This window comes from Oxyura jamaicensis, chromosome 9, assembly GCF_011077185.1.
Source record: "Oxyura jamaicensis isolate SHBP4307 breed ruddy duck chromosome 9, BPBGC_Ojam_1.0, whole genome shotgun sequence".
Classification (NCBI taxonomy): Eukaryota; Metazoa; Chordata; class Aves; order Anseriformes; family Anatidae; genus Oxyura; species Oxyura jamaicensis.
In genome coordinates, this window is record NC_048901.1 from 9,814,301 (window position 1) to 9,836,664 (window position 22,364).

General features: G+C 44.8%; 1 protein-coding gene across 6 annotated transcripts in view; it reads right to left on the reverse strand.

Moving 5' to 3' along the window:
* The window catches only part of PPP2R3A (protein phosphatase 2 regulatory subunit B''alpha), a 43,017-nt gene extending 25,130 nt beyond the window's left edge, over positions 1-17,887 (reverse strand). For 4 of the 6 annotated variants that reach the window (XM_035334756.1, XM_035334757.1, XM_035334758.1 and 1 more), the window contains exons 1-4: positions 15,456-17,887; positions 5,629-5,889; positions 3,243-3,346; positions 849-951 (exon numbers count right to left, since the gene is read on the reverse strand). In XM_035334756.1, the coding sequence (XP_035190647.1) occupies positions 849-951; positions 3,243-3,346; positions 5,629-5,889; positions 15,456-17,423 (2,436 nt within the window). In that variant the 5' untranslated portion in view covers positions 17,424-17,887. Of the gene's footprint in view, positions 1-848; positions 952-3,242; positions 3,347-5,628; positions 5,890-10,814; positions 11,265-15,455 lie in introns of those variants that run through there. The other 2 variants (XM_035334760.1, XM_035334762.1) reach the window with 2 other exon arrangements.
* Between the last annotated feature and the right edge of the window lie 4,477 nt (positions 17,888-22,364).

Genomic DNA, 22,364 nt, shown 5'->3' on the forward strand with positions numbered 1-22,364 from the left:
GCCTAACTTGATGTCTAATACGATGGTGTCGCATGGTATAATATTGCTAGTCTCTGACTGACAAACAAGATTGTACACGCCTTTGGCTGAGCCAGCAGCTAAGAAGCAGAGCTGCTATCAGTCAGGAAAGGCAATACGCCCAGTGGAGAAAAGGTGAAAAGTAACATGAGAAAATTTACCCGTCAGTCCCAGTTAAACTTGTCTGAGACACAAACATCCAGTGCAGACAAAATGTTTCCCCAGTAAAGCAACTGCACAGGGGTTTTGCGCAGAAGGCAATGGAGTGTGTTAAATCTAAGAATATTACGGAATGGCTTCAAAACAGCATCAACAGATAATCAAAGGAGCAGATGGACTTGATTTACAGAGAAACTACAAAAAAGCTAAATCTATCCGGTGCTTGCCTAAATGGCCACAATACTTTGCTTTCATACTTGCTTTGTTAAAAATAGCACACCTGAATTAAAGGGAAGGAAAGAAAGAAATTAAATCAGGATGCATAGAGTTTTGCCTGAATATCAGGAAGAAATGAAATCAGGATGAGGAGACTTCAGCCTGAATATTAGGAAAAGTATCATCAGTGTAATTTATGTACTAACAGGTACAGAGGCACGCACAGAGCAATTGGGATGGCAAAATTTTCTGCACAGATTTCCAGGGGATATTGCACCTGACAGTCTGGCTTAACAAATTCAATTATAATTGCAATGTCAAGCAACCCACCCAGGTGCTGTTCAACCAAATGTCTGCATATCCTTGGCAAACATTTAAAGACATGAGAATAAAACAGTTACAAAAGAAACACTGCTCCCTGTCCCCATTAATTCACTGCCGAGCAGCTGATGTACCTGAAGGAGCGGGATGAAGTCCTCCTGCTCAAGGTAGTCACAGCTAGGCTTCGCTACAAGGTAGGTAAACCTGGATGCATCATCATGGCAGTTACGTAGGATTCTGCAGGAGAGATTAGAAGTTACTCCAGCTGCTTCGCGTCCAACACAGATCACAGTTAGATAATCCAGAGCCTTATCACGTTATACAATACGCCTGCAATACGTATTATGCAAAGTTGCCCTCAATACTAGTATTAGTTTGCTTCTTCAGCAGCACCAAGGTCCTTCCGCTCAGGGGAGCTTTCTTCATGTTACCATCACTGTGGTAAACAAGATGTTTCTTTCTGAAGATTGTTCTTATTTTGATTCCACAGCACCTTAGGAAGTAACCCAACTTTTCAAAATGCTGCATGCTCGCTGACCTCATTTGAAGTCCAGAGGACCAACCTAATGGATGCCGTAACAGATGTGCTTCCCAATTTAATCTTTTACTACACTTCATTATTTGAAGATGCTGCCCAACTGCAGTGAGTAAGTTTTGAACCAGAAAAATCCCCAAAAGGGGAACGAGCATCTCTTATTAATTATGTCATGGCTGGCTGCTGTGCAGAGGAAGTCATGGAGAATAGCCTAATGGAAGAGTGAGCAGGGCTGAGAACTGAGAGGGACACAAACATTGAATTATAGCACTGAAACGCCTCTAGTTTTCCTGCAGAGATCACACTAACAGGCCTGACACTAATTCTGGCCTCATTACTCTTTACCAAAAGCAGACTTTACAAAAAAAAGATTTTATTATTATTGTTGGCACCTCCCCTTTCTTTCCCCCCGCCTTTTTTTAAAGAAACAAACAAAAAAAAAAAAAAAAAAACTTTTTGAGTCTTTCAGGGAGAAAAAAATAACCAGTAGCTGACAAGCAATTCTGTCAGCTGCACATTTGTATCATGCTGTCAATTAACATTCTAAATCAGCTGAAGAAAAGGGGTGCTTTTCATTTTGTTATTTATAAATCATGCAACGTAATGGGTTCCAAAGCCATGTTTTAGTGCCAAACTAAAAGCTCTGATTTTCAGAAGTATTTTACACCTAGCAATTCCTATTGACTTCAAACGAGATCAGGAAGCACACAGCAATTGGAAAAATTAGGTTACTTACTAAGATGCTTAAATATAGACTTCAGTGATTACAGATTCCTGTTTTAAAATTACGGCTGTGTTCATGCAGTTGTAGTGCAACTTTACAAGGAACGCTACTTTTATCTCTGAGTATCACATTTCCAGAAGTAATTTTGCAACTGTCGGAGGGCAGGACAAAGTGGGGAAAAAAATCTTTCTAAAAGAGAAATGAAAGTGAGGAAAACATTAGGCAATAGCTTGTAAATGGTATGGATTAAAGGAATACAGAAAAGGTGCGTGACCACAGTCGGCAAATATCTGAAGGATTTGCAAGTCAGAGGGAGTGAAAATATGTGGTATCATACATGAGGGATTGAGGCATTAATTAGAAGTAATTGCAGGAACCTAAGGGAAAAAAAATATCATCCGCGTCAAAAAAAAATATCTTACTGATCACAGTCATCCCTAATATTTTTGTAATTTTGCCAGGGTAACTAGAAGATGTTTCAACAATATTATCACAGGAAATAATTTGGGAACTCAGGGTTAAGGACTATTTCAAAAATCTGAAGGGTGATCATTACATCAAAACACAGACGTCTCTCTGGATAGGAGGTGGAGATATTATTCAGGTGTTTCACAAAGACTAAGTTGCCCTGAAGGGAGAAGATTAGGCAAGAGAACAGGTCTGTTCCATCTTGCACCTCTGACTCCAAACACGATACATGTAGAGCTCTCAATTTTAAAAAGAAGCTTCGACAACGGTATGTGGAAACAACAATCGAAACCCACAGATTTGACTGTAAAACGGTGTGCTTGAGGAAGGTAAGAACTATCAAAGCTTAGTTTGGTCCACTTGTGTGGCACTTCTTTATTTCACATTCCTTCTTCCTGCCCTGTAACAGGCTTCCTCTCCTCATTCCTACATGGCACTCACTTAATGCACCAGTGTATCAACAAGGCATCAGATAAATATATCCAAGAACCACTGACATCTATCAGCTCTCTCTGAATATCTGACATTTCTTGGGACTCTGTTAATATATTCTATATGCCAACCAGAACATGTTTCATCATCTATACAACTCATGCAAATTTTGTTGATGCAGCATGGAAATAAGTGTTTGGGAATTCATAGGGAAGGACACTTAAGCTGACAGAGATCTTTAAGCTGTTTATTTTCTTCTAAAGAATGGACAAAGATTTGAAAAGTATGGTGAAAGAAGAAGAACAGCGACACATCTATGGGAAATTTTTCCTTTCACAAGAAAGGGAGTTCTGCATTTGTTATACTCACTTTCTCCACAAAGATACAAATGAGTGTACAGATACACATCCTGTCCTTTCTCCTCCTGAGGCACTGAACATGGGTGCTTTCCAGTAGAGTGGGCAGCCACAGATCTGTAACGAAACACAGGAACAAAGAGGAATACAACAGCAGTCACAAGCAGAGCCTGCTTATACACCAAATTCACACTTTCACATATGGGAAATGAAGCAGTAATGGCATACAGGTGAGTCAAAAAGCTTTTTGCTGCGTGCCATGGTTCAGAATCCACCTATAACATTCTACTTTGTTGTGTGCCTCTGTAAGCAGCTGAGAAATACATCCTGTCAGGGCCAGAGACTCTCTCAAGCTCTTAAGTTCTGTATTTGACTATTTAACAAAGCAAGTGGAGAGGTCACCTCCACCAGAAGACCACTCATGCCAGCTACCTTGCTGACATACCTGAGAATGGGATAACCCGTTCTTTGTATGGGCTGACTCATTGACAGCAAGAGAACTTCAATTCTAATCACAGACAGTTAACGACTGAGTATCTGAAGGTGAAGTGATTCCAGTCCCATAGCTTTCAGTGCAGTGCCTTTTACCCTGAACAGCCCATTTCCCAACAGTGCTAGATCTCAGCAGGATAACCAAAAATGAGTGCACAAATGGAAAGAGGCCAAATCCAGCAGAAGGACTGCCTGAACACAACCTTTTAACTAGCTGCTGCCTTAGCATTTCTACCTGGGTAGCTTTCAGAGCAGTAATCAATGAAAGCTCATGCATTTTGGGCTTTCTAGTGCCTCAGAAAAGCAGGCTTAAAATTACTTCAAACACTGAGTTGCTGATACATTCAAGAAGCCTCTGCTTTACTGCAGAGATCTTTCTTGCCACCTGCATGACTTCAGCCAAGGCATCAGAACATCCGCACAACACAGACCTTGGATGGAGCGCCGCTGAGTTGGGCAGGGTGCAGGTAGGAAGGATGTCACACTAAAAGGAAGGAGGAATGTTTGGAAGAAATCGTAGAGTTAACCCCTTCTACTTTCCCCACAAACCCTCTTCAACCTATCTTCTAGTAAATGAGATTATTCCTGCAGTTCTGTTCCCAGCTTTTTGTCTGGGCCTGACCGCTTCTTTGGGAATGCCAGTCAGTGTACGAACTGCCTTAGGATTAAGCCGGTCTTGTGTCAGGTGACTGTACTCCTACAGGTGTTTTGCTACTCTGAGGAAAACTTATCATTTGCTGTTTTCTTTGTGTAGCTGGTTCTCCTGCATTGCCTTGAAATCTCAAGCTAATACCATTATCAATAGTCCCATAGAACAGCAGCAAGCCATATAACAGCCGAAAAGCATGGAGCACATCCATCTAGAGATGGTTGCAGAGCCCAGGCATAAGGGCAGCGGTCTCCTACACAACTCTCCTGCTTTTCCCAGTTTGAATGTGACAGGCCACACACAATTACCTGTCTCGTCATAAAATCAGTTTCAAAACTTTTCAGGTCAAGCCAAGAAATTGTCCGTTTGCATTTCCAGAGATGGCTTACGAACGTGCCACTTGATTCCTCTAAAATCAAACATGACACAAACCAAACCCCAGTCTCTCCTTTCGGAAAAATCTTCCTTCTGAGTGAAGAAGTGCTCCCCTTGGACAGAACATCGCTGCTCAACCTGCAGCGCCAGAGAGGCATTCATTTACAGGGTAAGCTGAACATATGAGATGCGTCTGACAACTGCCAGTTTTAGATCAGCATTACTAAAAACTATGGTTGAAGGAGAGGAAAATAGAACAGCCCATCTGCACCGTGCTCCCACACAAGTGCTGTGTTTTGTTCCCTGAAGCCAGGAACTCATTAGCAGGCTGTAGCTACGCCAAGTCTGCTGACACGTGCATTATGGATATTGAACACACGCATCTCAGCGCATCGGGGTTGACTAAGCATTTCCCTCTTCTGCTGTGTCCAAGGTGGCGTAGGCTGGAAGTTGCTTTCTCAAGCAATGCTGTTACAGTGTACATAGTTCATGTCCAGATTAGGGGGACAGCCAGCCACAGAAAGGGTAACCGATACTATCTGAAGTCACAGAGGCACTTAATTTTCTGCTATCATCTAAGCATAGTTATGGAAAAACAGGAAAACAAACACATTTTTATCTGGTAAGAAACCTGAAAGAACCATTTTGTAAATTACTAAAAGGAGGAGCATACACATTAGGCGTGACAAACAGCAATCTTTTCCCACAGACACTTCAACTGAGACCATTTTTGTCTTTCATTTAGAAGAAAAAACAGAAAACATTCAGAGCAAAATAATATAGGTTCTTTTTCACTAAAAAATTAGAAGAAAAAGTATTTTAATAGCTTTAGATTCAGTCTTTCTCCTTCTCCAAAAAGTGAAGAAACCTAGAGAGCGGTTACCTTCGCAATTTTCCCCATTTCACAGATGTTTGCTTTCTCATCCTCAAACTCTGTAAAGGCTTCTTCAATCCTGGCAATGATCTCTTCATGATTAGTGCAGACATTCGGAAGTCCTTTAGGGAAGTAGAAACGTGGAATGTTTATGGACAAAGGGGTACTGCTGGTGGCTTTATTCACAGGCAGGAGAGCACAAGGGCTAACCACTGAGTTCAAAGGGACGGGGGATGAAGTTCCAGGTTTCTTCTCTTGTTTACTTTGAACCTGAAAATATAATTAACAAATACTTTTTTTTTTTTTTTTTTAAACAGCATAGCACACCAAGAAGAGGAGAAAATAGTTTGTGTTCTGAGTGACCAGGAAAAAAATCTAAAACCATCAACAATTAAATTATAACACAGGGATAAAAATGTATGCCTTAAGTATCAAATTTAAGAATTAGTGCAATGTCAAAAGTTGCAAATTTAGGATATATCACACCTAAGGCTGTTTTTCCATAATGTCTGTGCATTTTGCTTGTAGCTGTGGATTATAATGTACTATTTAACCACGGGAGAACATACTCTGCAATTCAGTAATACCAGAGAACACGGACAGTTCTCTGTGCTGTCATTCTGCCCCACAAGCAGTACAGCACCACAGTCTGTTCCTAATTAGTATTTTTCACATTTTTTAAGTTGGTACCGTATAAGCAGCAGAATTCAGATGTTGGAATGCCCAGGGGTTAAAAAAAATCCTCGCTCCCCCACAAACACACACTCTCTTGGGAAGAGGCAATAGGCTTGCCTATTGCACAATGGTTCAAATGCAAGAGTTGTTATTAATATAACAACATACGTGATAAGACGCTAATAAGGAAATAGTCAAGTAAATACAGCTGCAGCTTTCAGTTTATTTATTCTAAATATTTCAAAACAAAATGGTTTTAGGATAAAGTAGCCAAGTCTAAGTTCACTCAATACAGAAGAATGTATATGATGAACTGACTAAATTCTTTGCCTTATTATTTTCCAGATATTTGGAGCTTTTCTTAACACATACTGAATAACACAACTTGCCATGGGTTTGCCTGAAGAAGTGAGAATTGTAAAAGCTTCCCTGAGCCATTTTCTCTGAAGTTTAAAATACTTCACAATCTGTTCTTCAGAGACCTGTAAAACCACAGATCAAGGATTTCCCTTCTCTTCACTCCTCTGCTTCACTGCTCTTTCTTTAAATGGGGAGGACCTCTTCCTTCTTCCAAATGCCATTCCACTTCAGGAGCAGGAACACATGTGCTTGCACATGTACGCCAGCCCAAACAGCCTTTTGTACTGTAACTGCTCTACGTTCACCTGGAGCTTGCATTTCTTTAAATCTTCCTCTGCTGCCTTTACAAGAGGCCTCCAGCAGCCTGGGAAGCAGTGGGTTAGCAGATTGGGCTCTGGCTCCTCAGTCGGGCTGGTGATTTGGCTTGGAGGAAGCACAGGCACATCGCTACTTCTGTTCCTACAGCCTGCCGCCACCCCACCTGCCCTGTCTGTTTGGTGAGCTTCAGCCACAACCCAGCTCTGCTCCGTAGTTTTCACCTTCTGGCTTCCAGCAGAGGGGAAATCCCTGCTGCTCTCTAACCGCTCTGCATTCACACCAAGCAAAGCTGGAACAGGCGTTGGGGTGCCACCTCCTGCCACTCGACTCCTCTAACAGGACTTAACACTAGCTTGTCTCGAAGAGCTACTTCTCAGAAGCAGGTTTAGTGCTCACATGCAGACACGCACCGCTAGATGCCAGGACCAGGAACAACTCTAAGAAATGACTCAAATCTAACAAAAATGTCCACATACCAGAAGAAAGCAAAAAACACATTGTTCTTCCAAAGGACTAATTGCTTTACCAATATGCCCTCATTCCCTTACAGACTAATAAAATTGGATTTTCTCCTTCGAAGGCAAATCCCGAGCCCATCGCCACGGCAGCACCGTGCTGTTCTCCTGTGCTGCGTGCCACACACCCCGTGCAGCACAGGCCTCCAGCTGACCATCTCTAACACGGCTCACCAGCGTTGCCCCGAGCCCCATTTTCTGAAGAGCAGGGCAATCCATTTTCCTCCAGGTGTTGCCAAACTCAGCAAGGTTTGGCACCAGCTCGCAGAAGCCACAAGCCAGCCCCCCGGGATCTAGGTGAATTTCCTGACAACCCCAAACCAATGCAGGAGGTTCAATACCTGTGGGACAAAGACAGGGATGCTGCTAAGCCTCAAAGTAACGAACCTGTTCAGACACAGCAGCTGACCTTCCCAGGAAGGCTGAATCACTAACTCCTGCTCAGGCCAAGGCAAACAAGGTGGAGGCAGAGCTCACAAACAGCTTCTTTTTGGAAGATCCTACCGAAGCAGTAGAAAGGGAGAATATTTTTGGCCTTTGTCTTCTTCTTTCTTATTGAAGAATGAGCTGTCTACAGCAACAAGGAAAACAACAAGCAGCAAGTAGCACCTGATGATACTGCTCCCTAGGACAACCTCGCAACTTTTTTCCCCCCTTAAAAAATCACTTTGGAAATATGCTTCTAGGATGGATATATCCCGATGTCAATCACTATGGGCACAGCAGGGAGTTAATGACAAATGCTTGTGAGTCACTCATGAAAAAATAAAGGAAGTGATATGGGGGGAGTTTTGTGGCAATTCCTTGGGGAAGTAAAAAGAACAACGTTTGCTTAGTGGAACATCTCTCCAAAAGGGATGTGCATTTTCAGGAAGGACTACCAAGGAAGTAAACTACAAATGCTACAATAAATCTTTTACCTCTGCTACCAATTGCTTTTTTTTTTTTTTTCTAAAAAGGAAAGTAACATTACAGACCAGTTTTAAATACTGCTTTATAGCACGGTTTAAATTACCTTAACTAACATCTGTCTATCCACTGTATCATCTTTGGCCAGTCACACTATTTATTTCTGGGCAGACTGAAATAGTGACATCTGCATTATAAATAAACCAGGCAGAAGGACAGCCTCCCTGCACCACGCAGACAAAGCACAGAAACTCCCCCAGCCTCCAGGCACCATTGGGCCCAGCGCACAGCTCCGTGAGGAAGCAGCATCGCAGCAAGGGCTCAGATATTTTCTGTTCTTTTCTCCTGGCTCCAAACTTCCAGCAGGGTCCTAGAGGATAAGTTGACCTGTTTGTTGCTTTCTTCAGAAAGAGATTCTCTCCTTTGCTTTGTAGGGTACAGTGACTCAGCCTGGTTACTCACAGTCCACAGAGCTGACTTCATGTCTCCTTTCATTTCTGCTGTTCCTGCCTTACTGAAGTTGGATGATAACTGGAAGCAGGCCATCCTCAGAGATCAGCAGTTCCCCAGAGCTGATTTGTATGAACAACCCAAGACTTTCCCTTCCTTCCTTTCCTGAAGCCCATTACACCCTTCTGCTGCCTCTTTCCCACCTCGCAGGGGACCAAGAGCAGCAGAGGTTCGTTCACATGCACGCGGCTCCCGCAGAAGGAAGGGGAGAGGCGATGAGAAATCATATTTCTGGATACAATTTTTTCCTACTGTAAATCGTAAACTCACCAGCAGGAGCAGAGTCCCATCGCAGAAAAGCACAAATAAAACAAACTAAGCAACACAGGCTCACAGGAGGATTTAGGTGGGGGAAGGGACACAAGGCTAGCCCTAAGCTTCGGTCAAGTTCCTCATGGCTCCATCCAGCTGGGTTTTCTAAATACTCGCCTCATACCTCCTCTGAGGGACGTGTCTACAGATCTCAGTGTGCCCTTCCTGCCACTGAGGCACTTCAGTCCACGCCCCAAACCTTTCTGGAAGCCCCACGGAGGGAACCAAGCCACCTCCAAATCCAAAGGGCCACCTGTGGGGGGCCCTAACCCCCCCACAGCTCTCGTGCTCCAAACCAAGGCTGACACTGGCTGACGTGACGAGGAGGAACCCCGGGCCCAGGTGGCCCCACAAGTCCGGAGCTTACACCTCTGAAGAGACACACGGGTGTTACAGAGCACGCTCCTCTGTCCGGCCTTTCTGGCTAACGCCTGCACAGCCCACGTCACCCCTCTCCCTGCCTCGTCACCCTCCGTCCTGCGGGCACTGCTGCTCCCCTTCCAGCCCCACCAGCCCTGCTCCCAGCTCTCTGCCTTCCCACCAGGCCGAGTTCCCATCCAGCGGAGGCTGGCCAAGCCTTCCCCTTGGCCTGCAGGGGACCTCACCTCTCCCTGCAGCCCAGACCCTAATGGTGCCCTGGGGTGCTCCGACAGCCACGCCTGAGCCCATGCTGGGGGCGAAGCTGCTCATGGCGCTGCGGGGTTCTCCTTCGTGCTCCCCGCCCAAGGCACTGCCACACCTCATTGCTTCATGCCATTCTCCCCTAGGCAGTGAAAAAGCGTGTTCCCGAGATTAACCTTATATACCGACTTTAACCTGGCACCAGAAGTCATGGAAGCAAAACGTGCCCCATGCTACAAGATCCTCCGGAGCTATTTTAAGAGCTGTTTCTTAGGAAACAGCTGCACCACTGATAATTTCACCTTTACTTCCTCACTGGGTCACCGATCATCTAACAGAGACGAGGCTCATGATGGGGGATTTCAGCACGCTGTGACCCCCTGCTCGGGGTGGCTACCTGCCAACCTGCCGTCCTAGCACAAACGACTCCAGTCTTCCCAGTTCTCACAGAAGGCGAGCACAGAAGCTGGGATTTACCAAGAAACCATCTCTGGTGCAGTTTCCATTTCTTTGGCTACATCTTCAAGCACAGCCCACAGAGCCTAGGAAGCAGCCCAACAAAGTACCCTGTGATGCCAAAATCTTCGCCAAAGCCTGGTAGGCCGGTCTGTGCCCAGCCTGGGGAGCAGAGAGCACAGCAGAAAGCTGGGGTCGCTCGACATGCAACAAGGGACATTCAGAGCAATCACACAGAAACTGGGCTTTTCTTACAAAAATGCAGGGAAGACCTAATAGTCTTCCGCTATTTCTCCCTGTAAATCACTGCCCTTGCCATTACGTTTTCCCCTTGTTTACAAAGACACTTTAACTGTGCGCTCTAAGCCTGGAAGGTTTATTTTTAAACCTGCTGGTATCTTGCTGCAAATAACTTTCTGCAAATAGACACGCCTGGAGGGGACACAGTCTGATTCTCTGATCCAATGAAAAATACAAAGCAACAGAAAAAAAGTAAAAAGAAATGCCAAGCGCTCAAACCTGGGCCTGCTGGAATGACTTCAGCCTCTTCTTGAAGCGGGATGGAAGAACAAAATCACAGCCCTTCGCGAGGAAAGCTAGCTCCCCGCCCAGGTCTGGGTCCCTCCGCAGAGAACGCTCCTTGATCATCATCCTGCTCAGCTCCTAAGCTGGTGGTGCCCTCTCCAGAAGAGGCACAGAGACTCTGTAGGAGACCACGTCAAACCCAGTAGGTTGCTTTCTTGGTTTGGGTTTTTAAAGGTAAGAAATGGCAAATGGCTTCCCGCAGAAGCATGCTAGGTCTTCTCTCTCTCTTCAGAAAGACAACATCTAGAGATCGTGTCTCGCTCCTGAAGCCAGACCTCCCTTTTTTAACTGATATTCAACGTATCCTTCAGTACCACCAGGATCTTCTGCCTTCTTGTAATACTTTAATTGAGAAACATGATCTACAACAGAATCTATTTCCCTGCTGGCTACATGACAGACAATCTGTCCTTGGCTTGTAATAGGCCAGGGGTAGCATGGGAAAGGAAGCACCCACCGCCACTACCAAGGTGCTAAAATTAGACGGGCTGCAGAAGGGGCTAAATATACCATCTTCCCCAATAGTTCCTACTTTATGTGCTTCAGTGCTGAAACATGAGGTGCAAACTTGCATCAGCCAGACGCAGCTAGAGCGAAGCCACACGCTCGCAGCCAAGACCCGCGCGCACACGATGCTGGTGGTTTGAGGTCCCTGCCTCTGAGGTGATGAAGCAGATCGGCACGAGCTCCGCTCTAGACCAAAGGCTGTAATTTTCAGGAAACATCACTTTTTCCTTCTTGCCTGGAAAAAGCAAATCAGCCGGTTTCTCCAACACCAAACAAGCACATAAGGATCATCTTGGATAATGAGCTCAGGCATTTAAAACGGCTCTTAATAAAGTGTTTTTTTTAAGACATCAAAACACGTCATCCTTTTTATTCCCTTTTTCCATAACTCTCACAAGACAAAGGCTGCTCCCCAAGCCAAATGCAGAGCAGTTCTCAGTAGACAATCTGCTCTTTTTCTGTGTGACCCTAAGCAAGCAGACTTCAAACTCTTGCTGTGACTTTGTCCTGGCCTGCTACAAGCGTGTTCTCCCTCACCTAACATGACAACAGTGCTGAACAGGGACTTACATCCAGTTCTCACCCCACAAGATGACGAACACACAGTCCTGCAGCCTGCTTTCCTTCCTTGGCTTTAATAGTCCTAGCTACTTTGCCAGGTTACTTTCGGAGCCCAGTAACAAAGAACATCATCTAAGTTCTAGCCTTGCTTTTATTAAAATACTGTATTTGAAATGGAAAGGTCTCACCGAGCCTCACCAACAGAACAGGATGAAAACTGGACCCCGTGTGCTCTGATGGTGCATTCTGTATAGCCAAGAAGAGCTCCACATGTTCTCAAAGCAGATCAAAATACTCCAGCAATAGCATAACTCTTTGTTGGTTTTAGAGCCAACGAGGCTGAAAAACTCAACTTGTATCAGTAGGCTTTGTTTCAACTACCTTCAGATGCCCACTTTAAGATAAAACAACTTTGTGCAAGCAGAGCTTGTATCTGTCCTGATTACAAAGTTAGCCCACGTGCCACAAACATCTCTCTACGTGTTTGGTGTTGGTTCTTTTAATTATTTAATTTCACCGCTTTTCTTTTCTTTTCTTTTTTTTTTTTTTGGTCATTTCTGATTCCAAGATATTTTAAGATTCAGTTACTACTTGAATTTATTTCAGTAACTACGACCAAACAAATAAAAGTCTTTTCTTACCATTTGGGGTTAGAAAGTATGAGTAGTTGATGCTTGAAAAGAGCGCAGATGTGCATACAGCTTAACTGCCTGGTATTACTAGCATCTGATCAAAACTGCTTGTGATACACGTGGAGGAAATCTGATTCCCCAGAAAGTTTTCCATTATATTGTGAATGTGTTCTGAGAAAATGTGATTATTTAACATCGGAGCTAAAGGCACTGTGATGTTACAGAAGACACTTCTTACAGTTAATTTCCCCACCCAAGGTCCTTGCGAAGCATGCAATTCTCTCTGTGAGACAAAGCACCCCGAACCAGGAAACAGCGTGATGAACGGGCAGGGTTGTGAAGCTGGCGGCTCAACCTTAACTTCATAGCATTATGAAGCAGCTTTAATTCCACTCAGAGCATTCTTCAGGCCACCCACTGAGGCATGCAACAGACATTTTGACGTCTAAAAGCAAGGTGCGAGGCCTCAGGACAATGCTGGGGAACAGCCTAAGCTGCAGACCCTCTGCTCCCCGAGGCGCAGCCCCTGCGCAGAGGCAGCTGTACCGCCCATCCCACCCAACAGGAGCCGCTCCACTACAAAGCCCAGGCTCGTTTTCTGCTAACGCAGCATCTCGTACAAAAGCACCAGGTGCGGTAGAAAGGAAGATTCAAACCATGCAATAGGAAGCGGAGGCAGGGGAAGAGAGGAATAGGAAGCAGGACAGCTCCTTCTGGCTCACTGCAGCTCAGCAGGCCTTTGACACGGGACGCCCATTGAAAGGCCCTAAAGAAGAGGCCTCTTTTAGCATGGAACCCTTGCTGTGATTCCTGCTCCCAAAATTATTCACAAACTTCACCCAACGGTTATTAAAATAAAATGCATGGGCAGGACTTGGAGCAGAGACTTGCACTACCCAAACCTGAGTCTGAAAGCAGAACGAGTGTGTGAGCTTCTTACAGGCTTTTCTAGGGTACTTGTACCGTGCTACTAGGTATTTCACACGCATTAATTACCCAAACTCAAATACTTCATCAAACCAGCACACAGAGAGGTTAAGGTCAAAACCTTCCACCACTGACTTTTCCAAGGGCTTTACATAAGACATCTATCTCAAAAGGTAACCCCCTTTCCCTTCCAAAAAGCCCCAACGATCAGCACTCCTGCAGATAGGGAGAGCCCAGCCTCTGCTTCTTTACCACCTGCTGGTTCGAGCTGGTCCCATTTCCCTCACACCTGCCATGCCGGTCAGGCTTCACTCCTTACCTTCCTCCTATCTACAGGCAAAAAATACAGAGAAATATAGATATATATATATTTTTGCTAGTTTTTCTCAGGCTAGCAAACATTTTTTTTATTATTTTTTTTGCTATCCTTTAGCTAGTCAGACAGCTGGCCTGCTTTCATTGAACCTTTTCTTTCAAAAACAATGTATAAGAAGGATCAGCACACAGAACAGGAAATTTTAAACCAAATAGTTGGTTTAGAGATAAGCAGCGGAAAACTGGATCTCAGAATGGGAAATGTTGGACGGCCTAAAAGCATGCCGAGCTTCCTGGCCTGCCTGGAAGAAGCGTGATGCGCTCATTACGGGCTCTGCAAAATTGATGGACTTCTTGAGTGTTCATTTCCTAGTTTCTAAATATTTGGGTTCTGAAAGCAAAGAAGCAAGTAGTTCTATTGTTGTGTGGATGATTATCATTGTTTTTTTGTGATAAAGGGAAAAGTCTGGCGCTGATATAAGTTAGCCCAGATTTCAACTCAGATAGGCCAGTCTGAGCCAGCAAACAGTCTGGTCCTTGTTTGAGGGATATTAAAACTGTCACAGCCTACATCAATGAAAGCTTCACTGCATTTTCATCAATATTAGATCTGGTTTTATGTGTGCCTGTACAACTATTTGATAACAGTTTTATGAAAGAGAATACAACAAATACTTTTAAAACTGATGCGCACACCTGCAATACCAACTCAGAAACCCCACGGAGCTCCAGCCAGACTCAGCTGCAAGACTTTGGGATTCCCCAGATGCTACACCTGGAGAGGGCCTTGTACCCACGACCACATCTACATAAAGCAGACCAAACCTCAGAGGGATGCCAGTAGAAGCAGCAGTGCAGGGGATTTGTATCTTCCCTGCTAGGGGCCAACCCACCGCCCAGGGGACTGGCTCAGTGTGCACAGCGCTCAGCCCAGGCCCCTGGGCCACCAGGACAGTTTTCTTCTGTGAGCTTTGGTTCCAGTCACCGACACAAACAAAAGCCGAGCTGCAGCGTGCGACAGGAGCTCCTGTAGTGCTGCTGCAGACAGCAAGCTGGAAGCAAACACACACAAGACGTGTGGATGATGAGGGAAACAAACCGATAGGGGACCAGACCCACGAGCTGTTTGGCAGACAGCCTAAGCTTATCCAGGTCTCAAGTATTGTAGAAGAACAGCCACAAAATTCAGTGTCACACGAGCAAACACTTTTGTTTCAAGTTCACAAGATAAAATAAAACAAAACAAACTTGCAAATACCCAGGGCAAGAGTAGCTTTTAAAAGATCACCAGCTCTCATGGTGCTGGTGAGAGCCAGACCAGTACCTGCTCCCAGGAATAAAGTAGTAAGCTGAAAAATTCTCTGTTATATAAAACCTACCTAAACTAAATGGAAACACAGCCTACAGGAGCACCAGCAGGAAAAGGACAAGGTTAAAGGTGAAACTGAATGTCAGGGCCCATTCTGTTTGCTCAGGTTTTGTTTCCTTCTTTGTTTTTAAATAAATACTACTGCTGGATGAGCACGCTATTCCACACTGCAGCATCCAATGAATCACTTAGCACCTGTAACTTTTTCTTTTCCACATTTTCCCATGTTTGTTCTATTATCTAGTCAAAGGCTTGTTCTCTTACCTTAATCACTTCTGGGGCCTGCTGAATCAAAGCTGGAACAGAGTCTCTGGAAGCAGCCCCAGCACAGCTTTTCTGCCCCGGGAGGATGGACTGAGGAGGAGCTGTTAATGTTTCCTGAAGAATCTGCATCACTTCCTTCTCCTTGGACAAGCTTCCCTTGCCTGTCTGGAATTCCACCAGTTCCTGGGCAAAGTCCTCAATGCTTTCCAGAATACGCAGTAAAAGGGCTTTGTCATCTTCCTCCATTTTATGGCCGTTGGTTTCCATGATTTTTGACAGAGGGGAAGTAGGGTCAACAGGTTTACTTTTGGGTTCAAGAGCCAGAGGTAGTACCGGCCTACCCTGCCAACAGGCAGGTTCACTCTCCTTTAGGGGTTCCCTAAAAGTACTCTCCATTTTCTGTGAGAAGCACTCCAAGTCCAGCAGCAGTTTATCTATCTCATCCTTATCTATCTTGCACGTCTGTTCTCCTTTGGAGACATCAGCTTGGGAACCACGTGATACAGGATCTGAAAGCGGCTTTAGAAGTTTCTCAGAAGCACGGGAAAGCTCATTTCCCACCCCAGCATGTTCTGGTTTAACATCAGCACCTACATCTGAACAACCAGAGTGCTGGTAGCTGTGCTCTAAACTCTCCCAATCCCCCTTCTCCTTTATTTTCCCTAATGCTCTTTCCCCATCTGACTCCTCCTCAATGTACAGAGCCTCAGCGGAAGACGTGCAGTCAGAAGGGCTTGTGGCTGGTAACTGAGGTAGAGCACAAGCATCTTTCCCAGCTCTCACACTGCTCTCCTGTGCAATGCCGTGAAGGGAGTTCGAGGTAAAGCTCACAGTACTTGTCTGGATGGACTGAGATGTGCCCGTCACCTCGCTCTGATCGCCTGCTGGTCTGAGAGGAACCGCGCCCGAGGATGGCAGCTGAATAATATCCTCATACCTGGGTGGCTGCTCATCTCCAAATATTGGCGAAAAGGGAGTTTGCTGCAAGCCATGAAAACAGTTAACTAATTCCACCAAGTCACTAGCTTCCTTGTGCCCAGGTGGCTTGAGCTCGAAGGGCAGCTTTTTTAGGTATGAAGAAAATCTCGTCATCAAATTCATATAAATCATTTCTGAATTAGCCAGGGGATCACTGCTGTTCCCTCCACTAACGCTGTCTGCAGATTTCTTTTTGATGCAATGCTTTATTATGTCGGTGCACTTTTTCAGATCCTCTGAGCACTTGAGCAAGATGTCTAAGCACACCTTAATATCTCCACCAGAAGAACCATCCAGCTTGTGCTTTTCCAAAATTTGGGTAATGAAGTTTTCTTCAGAGAAAGAATGAGGTGAGAGGGGAACCACAGGATTCATGCTGACTTCTGGAGCATCGTTGCTCTCCTGCCATTTCTCCACAGGTGAGGGACTCTGCAAAAAGCCACAGGGAGGGCAGTTCTCATCATTGCTGAAGTGCCCATAAATCACGTCAAAATCAAATGATCGTCTGCTGAATGATTCTGACCGAACTTTCCTTCCTTTTCTGTAGGCCACGTGACTGGAAGAGTTTTTGACTTTCTCAAAGGAGAACTCCTTTATTTTACCACTGGCAAGATTTATTGCCTCACCAGTAATGTCCTTTAAACTGCTAGAAGCTTGCACTGAAGAGCCCTTTTTGATTCTTGGATTATTTGGGAGGATTTGGTGATAGTCCTCATTTCCAGGCAAGGCAAGCCCATTTTCAGAAACAGGAATTTTATGGTCTTGGTTGGCATCTTGGACACTGAGCTCAGCGCACACACTGTGGTGGGCGACTATACATGTGACTCCTTGCTTAAACACCTGGCAAGTGCCTGTGCAGTAATGCACAGTGTGCTGGAAGTGCTGGTCTATCACCACGCTGCTGTAGCAGTTCACAGTTGTGACCATAAGCCTGTAGGTTGCTGCCATAGCACGGATCCCACGTGGAAGTGAGGCTTCGAAATTCACCATGAACTTAGCAGGAAGCTCACACCCCCACCCCTACTTTTCACAGCCACGCCAAATTTAACAGAAACATTCAAATGTCAGTTGAAAACATTCAAACCACATGAGAAACTACTGGCTTGGAAAGTCCTAGTGAAGTCTGGAGTGGTATCAGCAGTACAGTTACAACAATTAGTGCAACTTGATTGATGACTTAAGGCAACTTGATTACTGTATTCCACACGGAGAGCTTTGCTGATCAGAGATGCAGCCCGAGCTGCTCTGTTTCTAAGGGTCCAGGTAGAATCTCCAGAAGGCGTCATAAAATTCAGCCGGCTCTCAAGTAGAAGTGAAAGACAATGTTTTTTCTTGGATCCTTCTCTGTTTTTGAGAGAATCATTAAAAGATAGATGATAATCAAGTAGCATGTACAGATAAAAAATCCACAGTATGCTTGTGTGATCCTCTTCTCACACTGGTACGGTAGGTCCCTACAAAAAAAAAAAACACAGGCAAAAGTCATTATGACTTACATGTAACATGCAGCCTTGTCTGACATCAAACAAATGGCATCAGACCTTAACAACCAACATTCAGGCTCGTACGGAGTGCGAGTAGGCTGATATTTTTCCTTCACTCAAATCTACCATATAAGAACACTGCTAAGGAGCTAGCCTATATTTATACACAGGCTGTCTGTGTGTTGCCGTTTTAACAGCTCTATTTTAACCACTCATTGATTTTTTTTTTCCATACTAGCTTTTTTTCCTCTCCAGACTGAGCAAAACATTACCTTTAATTCTAATGGAGCAAAACATTTTGATCACGTTGTGAATTTCTGGCTTTCATTTTCCAAGACCCTCTATTGATAAGGAAGAAAGCAGCAGAGAAAAGCGCTCTCAGAATTTCCAAACACTCTGGATTATAAAACACTGCAAACAGCCTGGAGCGAAGCAGATGAACTCTAAGAATGCGTGGCCTTTTGTAGAGGCCACATTGGTTTCCATTAGGCTTTCACCAGGGTCTCTCGGACCATGGCAAAATATTTTAAGGCAGAATAACTGTTTTTTAGTCTCCTACAACCCATTAATAGGCTGCTGGCATAGACACCAAGAGCAGAATGTAACAACTGTATAGAAGTTAAGGCTGTGAAAACTAGGAATTGAGAATTTTACACTTAATGCAGTTACAGCTGTATTTCCTATCATGATGGTCAAAATTATACCAGAAAGAACAAAGGCTGCTTAACTTTGTTATTAAAAGTTAGGAAACCCCAGACTCAAGCGTCTTACATTTTAGACATCTCTGTATCTTTCATGAACACATCGATAATCAAATTAAACCACCCCAATGGTATTCTGAGCACCCCCTACTCCTGCACAGAAATCCATCTCACAAAGGTGGTTAAATCACACTGCACTGCAGGTTTCCTTTGTTGTTTTCAAAGGTAAACACCTAGCACTATGCAGAAGGCCAGACCTGCATCTGATGGAAGGACTGCCCTCCATGCATGTTACTGCCACCTATCTTAGCTCCTAAGTCTGGATGGATACAAAGGGAAGCACCTTAGAGTTTAGTGTTGTAATTAAGGACTGGGGATGGCACAAGACTGATGAATGTTCCCATTTTACCCATTTTAAATCCTTAATTTGAAGGTGAGAAGAACCGATTTTAAGATTATTTGATGGAATTCCTAATGCATCATGTCTGCCCATTGCAATTAGGCAGAGCTGCACACGGAAACCCTCCTGGCTTGCTCCGTGCATTATATAAAACATCGCAATGATTGCATTCAAGATGAGCTAGCAACTGCTTCGACTACCACGCTGGTATCTGTAACAGGCTGCCACCTGCCTACCGAGCACCACCGGCCAACCTGCCTGCAGTGCCTGCCCCGCGCTGCTCCTTCCTACACCCACTGGCACCACCCCAAAGCCCCACAGGCACAGGAGGGCCTTCCAAAGGGATGATCAGAGGTATGGGGTGTGCCCCAGCCACAGCCCTGAGTCAGGGGATAAAGGGCGTAAACAGAGCCGTTTTTGAACCCCGGGGTCCTTATCCCACCAAGCACAAGGCCAGGTAACAAGACTCCACGCCCTGCAGTCACTGACTCTCAGGCTTCCCAATCAGGTGTGCTTAATGCCTCTCTGAATCACAGCCACAGTTTAAAAAGTCCTATTGGCTCACCAAGGTGTTCATCTTATAAGACTCAGTGGGCTTTGTTCAGACAGGAAAACCCATGCTTCCATGACTCCAAGAAGTCTAACCATCCCTGTACTCCACAAGTCCTTCTGTCTAACGCTTTGAGACACAAGGCTGCAGCTTGCTCTCTTCTGAGTCTCCATCAACTACAGACAAACTTCCTGGCATTTCCTGAAAGAGAATGTATACAATGTTTAGAGAAAGCAGAGGTCATCAGAGCAGCAGAATTGGAGTTAATATTGCTCCCAAAAAAACATGGGACTTCTTCAGAGCTCCTTCCTCTCTCCCTGTGAGGCACAGCAGGGAGACTTGTCACAACTGCTCATCCTCTCTTCTCTCCTACTTCTCTACTGCACAATATTTTCACCACCAAAGAAGAGTCTGAGTTATACCTAATTGGGGAAATGCATCTTAATGAAGTTATTCCTTAATTAGAAGGATAATGTGTTAAACCTCACCATCTCCTGTATCACTCCAAGGGTGATCTTTCCCTACACATGTACTCCTTGCCCTGGGACTAGGGCAGTTTCTCCAACCCTTTAAGCCGTCTTCAGGCACTGAAGCTTTCCATGTCCTTACGGTTGTTGCACAGGGAGTTCTTTGGGGAAGAGGTCTCCCAGATTCCCCGCCTAACCTGACTCTTCTTCAGTTCAACTTCATAATTCAAACCGTGCCTGGCACCAACTTACAATCACTTGGGAAGCAGAGATGGCAAGAAGAACTGTTGAAGTGATTATGCCCTAAGCGACTGCCTGGCCTTGTTACGGAGAGTCAGCCCCTTCAGCTTTGGAACAAGACAGGCCCTTCAGACATGCTTGCTGCATTCTCTAATCCCTTTCCAATTTGTCTATTTCTGTGGTGCTATCACATTCAGGAATCAACAAAAATCCAGACACAAACTTGTCAAGGCTGAAGCAAGATTACCTCCTCCTCTGTGCTCAGATGTCTTCAGTACCTTTTACTGCTGTGTGCCAGGGAAAGAATTAATCCAAGAATGAATTTAAGAACCTGATATCCTCTTTTTTCAACCAGATTAACGCCTTCTCAGTAATCACTGCTTGTCTTATTTTCACTGTCTGCACAAACACACTAAGGTTATTCGAGGTGCTGGAGTGCTTGTCTCCAGCTAAAGACCAAAAACCATCTAGGCAGCACAACTGCTTAGGGATGTGGAGCAGAAACTGTTTTTCCTCACATTTTACTGGCTTTACTTGACCAGGGTTAGCACATGGCTCAGCTCACAGCTTTATTTATCCATCAAACAGGATCCAGCATATAAACCCGGTCAAGACAAAACCTTAGAAAAGTGCCTTCCTGTTACCAGATCTGGGAATCTGGTCTCAAACTCAGCTTGAATGGGCTTTTGTTGGGACTTTGGGTTGGTGACTAAACCCTACGATTTATGAATAGCAACAATGGAAAGCCTGAGTGCATTAAGAAAAATTTGTACTTCCTCCTTTTCAGCCTGCCATTTCATTCCAGTTGTGACTCTAGAGCAGCCCCCAGTTCAGATACGCTGCAGACAGATTCTGTAATTAGGACTGCTGCCACGAAACCAGCTCCAACCCCGAGGATACAGGATTGGTTTCACAATGTAAACTGTGAATGAATAGGGCTTCTTGTGTGACTGCAGAATAATGCTTTATGTCTTTCCTATCTGCGAGAAGACATGAATCACTTTACAAGGGAAAAAATTATTGCAGATACTAATGATATAAAAGGTTACTCTATAACACACAAGAAATTCTATTCACGTAACGATTACGCTCGAGTTAAATAACTGAACAATGACAATCTGTAAGCGAGGGGACTGTCAGCCAGCACTCGGCTTATTGCAAACCGCAATCTAGAAAGCTCTGGAGCAGGCCTCTACAGGCTCTGAAAGTTTCAGAGTATGCAAAAACCTTCCTTCATTTCTCTCACCAGTGCTAGCACCAACATTAACAGTAAGCAGAAATGAGAAGCCACCACAACGCAGTATGGAGAAGAGCAGCTTCCCTTCTGCGGCACGGCACAGGCATCACCCATAAACACGCTCGTTCCTAGTGGAAGAGGCGGTGGGACAAGCACTCCATTTGGCTGCTTTTGTCAAAGCACCAAAACCACCACCAACAAAAGGAAAATCAATAGCTTCGCAATTTGGCCAGACATCTGTACTGTAGCAGAAGCATCATCACAACTATCAGGTGTCTGGTCCTACCTCTTGGAGGAGCTGGTGGTGCCAAGAAGCAGCTTAACTGCATTCCCTTGTTCAGAAATGCCTGATTTTTCTTCACAGTTTACTGAACAGAGCAGATTTGGCAGCAAACTATATTGATTATGGAAGACAACAGCTGGCAAATAAAGTGATGTTTTCTTGTAAAGCATAACTTTCAGCCAATCTTTAGTACTTTGTCAAATAATAGAAAAATAAAAAATGAACTCATCATCTCCTGGTGTAGGTTCTATAATCCCCAATGCACTGCAGCACAGTAGTGGACCTTGGATGTATCGTTATCCTTCTTCCCAGTGGGCTCCAGTCAGAATACTGTAAATTATAAGATTAAAAAGCACAGTGCAAAGGCAAACTCAGCGGATGGAGATGAGAACAGATGAGGAGTCTCACTTTTTAAGAGAGCCATTCAGCAGCTCCTGGAGGAGCTGGTGCCGAGCCCCGTTCCACCACAGCCGAGGACTCTGCTCACACACATGGCCAAGGGGCCGCAGCCCCAACGGCCCAGTCCGCAAGGTTCACCTGACCACCAAGGAGTCTATACGGTGTTCTGT